Source organism: Anoplopoma fimbria, chromosome 18, assembly GCF_027596085.1.
Source record: "Anoplopoma fimbria isolate UVic2021 breed Golden Eagle Sablefish chromosome 18, Afim_UVic_2022, whole genome shotgun sequence".
In the NCBI taxonomy this organism is placed as follows: Eukaryota; Metazoa; Chordata; class Actinopteri; order Perciformes; family Anoplopomatidae; genus Anoplopoma; species Anoplopoma fimbria.
Window position 1 is genome coordinate 470422 of NC_072466.1, and position 7206 is coordinate 477627.

At 46.4% G+C, this 7206-nt stretch overlaps 1 protein-coding gene across 1 annotated transcript in view; it reads left to right on the forward strand.

Moving 5' to 3' along the window:
* Window positions 1-6720, forward strand: part of kidins220b (kinase D-interacting substrate 220b) — an 18685-nt gene extending 11965 nt beyond the window's left edge. Inside the window, 9 exon segments of the mRNA XM_054618129.1 lie at window positions 317-479; window positions 701-879; window positions 1116-1327; window positions 2473-2589; window positions 4006-4143; window positions 4238-4336; window positions 4427-4648; window positions 4740-5148; window positions 5151-6720. Coding sequence (XP_054474104.1) covers window positions 317-479; window positions 701-879; window positions 1116-1327; window positions 2473-2589; window positions 4006-4143; window positions 4238-4336; window positions 4427-4648; window positions 4740-5148; window positions 5151-5920 — 2309 coding nt within the window. The 3' untranslated portion in view covers window positions 5921-6720.
* The last annotated feature ends 486 nt before the right edge of the window (window positions 6721-7206 follow it).

The window sequence follows — 7206 nt, forward strand, 5'->3', positions numbered from 1 at the left end:
AGATATATTTATATTTACTAAAGATATATTTATACACTAAAGATATATTTATATACTAAAGATATATTTATACACTAAAGATATATTTATATACTAAAGATATATTTATATACTAAAGATATATTTATACACTAAAGATATATTTATATACTAAAGATATATTTATACACTAAAGATATATTTATATACTAAAGATATATTTATACACTAAAGATATATTTATACACTAAAGATATATTTATATACTAAAGATATATTTATACACTAAAGATATATTTATACACACACATGACGGGGTTACACGGTGTTCCTGCAGGTCGCCTGCTGAGAGCCAATCAGATCAGCTTTAACTGGGACCGCCTGGCGTCCTGGATCAACCTGACGGAGCAGTGGCCCTACAGGACCTCCTGGCTCATCCTGTACCTGGAGGAGACCGACGGAGTCCCAGACCAGGCCACGCTCAAGACCATCTACGAGAGGTCAGAGGTCACCTGCGCTCTGATTGGACGCTTCACACAGAGAGATGCGTTCACCATCAGTAGTAAAAACAAGTTTCTCTTCTTCTTTTTATTTTTCTTCCTGTTCTCCTCCTCTTTCACCTTCTTCTCCTTCTCCTTCTCCTTTTCTTTCTCCTCCTCTTTCTCCTCCTTTCTTCTTCTTCTTCTCCTCCTCCTTCTTCTCCTTCTTCTCCTCCTCTCAGAGTATCAAAGAACGTCCCCACCACTAAAGACGTGGAGCCTCTTCTGGAGATCGATGGAGATGCTCGTAGCTTCGAGGTCTTCTTGTCCTCACGGACTCCGGTCCTGACGTCCAGAGACATCCGGACCTTCCTGCCCTGCACCGTGAACCTGGACCCCAAACTGAGGGAGATCATAGCAGGTACTTCTACTACTACTGATACTAGTACTACTGATACTAGTACTACAACTAGTACTACTGATGTTACCTTCTCTCTGATCCAGATGTTCTCTCTGATCCAGATGTTCTCTCTGATCCAGATGTTCTCTCTGATCCAGATGTTCTCTCGTCTCTCTCTCTCGGTTGTTTTTAAACTCTCTCTGTCTGATCCAGATGTTGTCTCTCATCCAGATGTTTTCCCTCTCTCTCTGATCCAGATGTTCGTGCTGCCCGGGAGCAGATGAATATGGGCGGGGTCACATACCCCCCCCTCCCCCTGCAGGAGCCCCAGCCCCGCCCCACCTCCATGTACAGCCAGGTGTCGTCGGCGTGCTCTCCCTCCGCCTCCTTCAGCGGGCCGTTCGTGCCTCCGGCGGGGGGCGTGGTCTACAGCGGCATGGCCGGACCGCAGCACCCGTTCTACAACAGGGTGAGTGCAGGCTCCGCCCACAACCACTGATGTCACTCACAGAGACAGGAAGCAGCTCTCAGGTTCTGTTACAGTCCCAGACAGGTTCCCCGACTTGCTGATTGGAAGGTTCAGCCGTGATGTCACAGTTCACCTGGTCACCTGGTCCAGCTTCACCTTCTGTCGTTTGTGTTTCTGTCGTTAAATTTCAGTTCTTGTTTTCGTTGAATCTCTGCTGTCATCAGCTGATCAGTCACACGGACTGATGACGTGTTCACACCGAACGCCACCGACTACATCACAAACAAAGTCAAAGAAAGTTCATCCTCTATGCCGCCTCATACTAGTACAGAGACCAGACTGTGTGTAAATACACGAGTGTAAACCAAAGGTACTAACAATAACCACGCTGATGTATTTACGTCTATATGACGTTATGTTGAGTGTTGATGGAGCAGCTACAACGTTAGCATAGCTTAGCATCGATCAAACCAAACTCCATTCAGAAAACAAGCATTTTAAGAGCTGATTGATTGTTGTCTCGAGGAGAAAACTAACAAAACATTCATTCATTCATTCATCATTCTGTTGATGAATGAATTAAGTAATGTTTTGTTAGAGGCCCCGGGGTCGACCCAGAACACGCTGGAGGGATTATATATCTCGTCTGGCGGAGCTGGAAAGTGTTGCTGGGGAGAAGGACGTCTGGAGGAGCCTCCTTAGCTAGCTGCCCCCGCGACCCGGCCCGGGTAAGCGGAAGGAAAATGGATGGATGGATCATTCTGTTGTTATTTCATCTTTTCTATCCGTTTATTGTGATTAAATAAAAGTTAATAGTTTATGTTGTGTTCAAACGTCTGCAGTAAACCGGACCATCAGACTCTGAGAGCAGCGCAGACGCTGTGTGTTTGGTGTGAACAGCATCAGAGGGTTTTATAGGTCAATAAAGTGTGACGTCATCAAAGAGTAAATCGGTCAGATATTGATCATCATTGATAGATATTGATCATCATTGATAGATATTGATCATCATTGATAGATATTGATCATCATTGATCACCTGTTTCAGCAGAGATTCACTGTTTTTATGATTTGCTTCGTTCTTCTTGTTTGAGGTCGAATCGTCTCCGTGAACATTATTTTGATTTTCTCCCCCCCCCCTTCAGCCATATTTCCCCCATCACGTTTACCAGCTGCCTCGCCCTCTCATGGCCTCCACCTACCCATCACACCTCCACCCTCGACCTCCACCCAAACAGTCCTTCAGCCGGGACGTCAGCGCTGTGAGTACGAGTCCTGAAGCCTGAAGCTTCTGTTTCCTGTTTACCTTTGAATAACTCGTTATGAAGGATGAGTCATTAATTCATGTTTCAATAAAAAACATACATTAAAGGATGAATTACTTATTTTACATTTAATTTAACATTCACATCAAAACATTTTCTGATATAAGTTTGGACATTTTCTATTTTAAAACAAACAGAATTAAATTAATAAAAACATTTTTTTCATAATAATAATAGTGACTAAAAGTATTTCTTATATCCATTACTGTATTTTTTATTATTAATATTAATTGTCAGGTTTGGATAGAAGCCCATTAAAACCAGGGAAAGAAAGAAGTTTAAAATACATTAAAATAATAACTAATAAATCTTATTAAAGGTTTTATTTTTAGATTATTAATTCATTATTAAAGTTATCTCCTTTATATTACAAAAGAACATCGTGAAAGAGTTTTTAATTTTAATATTTGTTTTTTCCGACCAGCACTTCCAAACCGAAATATTTATTTTGACCTTCATGCATGATTGTATTTATTTTTTGGCACTAATGACCTTCCGTACTTTTAAAACGTTCCCAGCATCCCCTGCTTTCAGTGTTTTTGATCTTCTTCTTCTGCTGCTGTTGATGACAGCAGGCTCCGCCTCTCTCTCTTCTTCTGTGGTTTGTGAGGCTGCGTAGCGTTCAGGGACTTCATCTACGAGTTGATTATTCTTCTGTTTCTTCTTCTGATCTCAAAGTGAAATCAGGAGAAAATATTGGCAGAAATCTTTTCCACTTTTCTGTCAGCCATCTTTGTTTTCCAGGTATTTCATTCCTCACCTGTCTGTCTGTCTGTCTGTCTGTCTGTCTGCAGTATAAGGTTTCATCTTTGAAAAGGAAGCAGGTATTGAACTCTACCTAACTCCTTCCTTCCTTCCTTCCTCTCTGCCTGATCAGACTAACTCCTTCTGCCCACTACAACTCCCAGCATGCACCTTGCCTGGACTAGCCTGTAGCCTCAGTAGAGTAGCTGTTTGTGTTGCTTTGTTCTGGTTTTCTTTGGTATTTTAATTGATTGGCACCAAAACAAAACCTCTGAGAAATAAAAACATATTATTTATTTTTTTCCTTCACTTTGCTTTGACTTTAATAAAACACTGAATAAGGAGAACATAAAGCTATCTCGTTAAATACATATCAATATAAAGTGATATATATGTATATATACATATATATATATGTGTGTGTGTATATATGTATAAACAGTGGATGTTTGAGAGGAGCTGGAGGCTGATGAGTGATTTGAGATTACACACTAGCGTCTCACTAACCTTCTCCTAGTCCTGATAGAACTGTGACTTCCTGTGTTGTAGTTTCTGAAACGTCTAATTGTAGTTCCCTGGGAATCGAACCTGCGTGTGTTTTGTGTCCAGGGTCCGTCCTCCGTGGTGTCGGCGTCCCCGGCCCTCCTCCTCAGCTCCATGACGACGGAGGCCATGTGTGAGCGCGTGCGGCAGATCGACGGCATCGACCAGAGCATGATGGGACACTACAGCGCCACCATCAGGAAGGTGGGCGTGGCCTCAGCCGCCGTGGTCATCGAGTCTGTGAGGAATGAGGAAGAGAAAAGGTCACATGACACTAAACTGCTTCTCTGGTTTCCAGGCCAACGTCAACGGCAGAGTGCTGTCTCAGTGCAACATCGACGAGCTGAAGAAGGAGATGAGCATGAACTTTGGAGACTGGCAGCTGTTCAGAGCCACGGTGAGTCACCTGTTAGCCTGTTAGCATGTTAGCATGTTAAGGTGGAGAGGGCTGCAGCTGTCCAGGTGTGACGTTACCTGTCTCCTGCAGGTTCTGGACATGCGTCACATAGAGAGTCAGGTGCTGCACGAGGAAGCTGCCAGTGAGCAAGGCAGCGTCGTGGGCGGTCACACCGAGGCGGGACGGCGAGCGTCTGCTCCGCCCCACGCCGGAGCAGATACGTCTCCGATGTACAGCTTCAACCTGAGCTTTGAGGAGCTGAGCACGGTGGGACTGGACGAGGCTCCGAGACTCGGGAACACGCCGTGGATGGTGAGCTGTTACACATTTATAATCATGTTATTAACCATCTCATCTTCATTCATCTATAAACACACTCTTCTTCTGTGGTGTTTGTCCTCAGGGTGGCGCTCACCGCACCGCCAGCATGACCAGCCTGAACTCCCAGGAGTCCTCCAACGACATCGTCCGGCTGACGGACCGGCAGCAGGACGAGTACCGCAACGCCTACCAGGAGTACATCGCCCAGATGGCTCAGGTGGAGATGGGCGGCGGCGGCGGCGGAGAGAGGCCCGTCCAACCGCAGCCGGGACAGTTCATGACATCATCATCAGAGGACAAGAGCAAAGACGGCGGCGAGCAAGACGGACGCAAGTCCTTCAACAAGAGGAGCGGCGGCAAACCGCCGGCAGAGAGCGCCGACTTCACCTCCAACGGCGACGGCCTGGACCCCATCACGGAGGAGGACGAGAAGGGGGACCACGGGTCCTCCAAGTCCCTGCTGACCCGCAAGACCTCCGCAGAGAAAGGGGGCTGTTCCAGGGCGCCGCCGACCTGAAGCTGAAGGCCGGCGGCGGGCTGCGCTACCAGAAGCTGACCAGCGATGACGAGGAGTCGGAGGAGTCAGACAACGCTCCTCTGCTGAAAGACGGAAGGAAGGCGGTCGACCACAAACCCCTCGGCGGCTCTCTGGCGCTGAAGGGGAAGGACTACCTGTCGGACGCCATGTTGGACAAGAAGGACTCGTCGGACTCGGGCGTGCGGTCCAACGAGAGCTCGCCGAACCACTCGCTGCAGGACGAGGAGGCGGACCTGTCGCAGCTGGAGAGGGCCAACCTGATCGAGCTGGACGAGGAGGGCGTGGCCAGGAAGAGGGGACTTCCCAGCAGCCTCAGCGGCCTCCAGGACCCGGCGGTCGCCCGCATGTCCATCTGCTCCGAGGACCAGTGCAGCCTGCTGGCCAGCAGCCCCGAGGAGAGCTGGACCTCCTCCAAGTCCTTCAACCTGAACCGCACGCCGAGCAACGTCACGCTCAACAACAACACCAACGCCCAGCAGGGCAACCGGCCCCGCCCCCCCGCAGAGGGCTCCACCTCCTCCAACCCCGCCTCCTCCTCCAGTGATGTCATCCTCTCCCCGAGCTCCTCCTCCTCCTCCACCACGGCCACCAGGCCGGGTCCCAACAACGAGAACGTCCGAGTGGTTCACCTGAAGAGGGGCCTGAAACCCGGAGACCCGCCGGAGATCTGCACCGTGTCCTCCGACACCGTCACCTTCGGCGAGGAGCGGGAGAGCATCCTGTGACCTCGTCGTGACCTCATCGTGACCTCATCGTGACCCGTGAACAGAGAGCACTGAGTGTCCACCAGGAGACGCCTCCAAACCCTCTGAACCAATCAGGACCTTTATAGACAACTCGTAATAACAACGGTATGAAGAGAAGAACTCTTAAAGTGACACGACACCAGGATCAATACGAGTTCCCCTTTATACTCGCTAGCTAATCACTAAGCTAATCGCTCATACAGCGGTTACGGCTATTACTACCCCCCCCTCCAGCTGTTAGCAGCTGGTTAGCAGCACCGCCCTGCGTGGCTAAATAACGGAGCTAATAGCAACAGGTGGAAAAACCAACTCAATCAGACCTTTTAAATTGTAATGAATTCCCATCATGCATCAGCATGGAGTGTCTCTGTAGACAGTGCTGCTAACTGCAAGCTAACTGTTAGCTAACTGCTAAGGTACGGAGGTTCCATTCTGGTACATTACGGTGCGTTCAAGCTGTAAAACAGTAAAAATGGGTATTGGTGAAGGTAAATCATCATGTGTTCAAATGTAATATCGTAAAATCCAGTATTTTAAAGGAGATGTTCTAATATTAATATAAATAATTAATATTAATATTAGAACTGATACTCTGAGCTGCTGAGTCATGAAAAGGTTTGACGAGCCGTTAAAACGTTGTTTGATGTTTCTGATCGTCAGAGGAGGAGGAGCGTCTGCTGGTGGACGAAGTTTAGTTTAGGAGATCTGCACGTTGTTGTCGTCGTTGTTGTTGTCGTCGTTGTTGTCGTCGTCGCTGTTGTTGTCGTCGTTGTTGTCGTCGTGTTCGTCGTCGTTGTTGTCGTTGTTGTTGTCGTCGTTGTCGTTGTCGTTGTTGTTGTCGTCGTCGTTGTTGTCGTTGACGTTGACGTTGTTGTTGACGTTGTTGTTGTTGTTGTCTAGCTCTGGTGAAACTCATCAGAAGATAAAATGAGTTTCTGTGTTTAAACGTTTTATTTCTACAGATGTTAATAATAGTTTGAGCTGCGATGTTTACAAACAGTTATGATATTCTGATATTAATGTTATGAATCTCATTATTATTTAACTCGTAAATTAAAACATCAGAAAAATAATAACTTTTAGCTGTGAGCCAAGAGAATAAAATCAGAGGCTTTTATTCTGAAGGAAGAGCATTAATCTATAAATATTATAAAATCAATGAATGTTTTGTCGTCGTCTTGATCAGAATATTTATTGATGTTTTTATCAGTTTACTGATCAAACATCAATAAATCATGAAAATAATCTTTAATGATAATTAATAT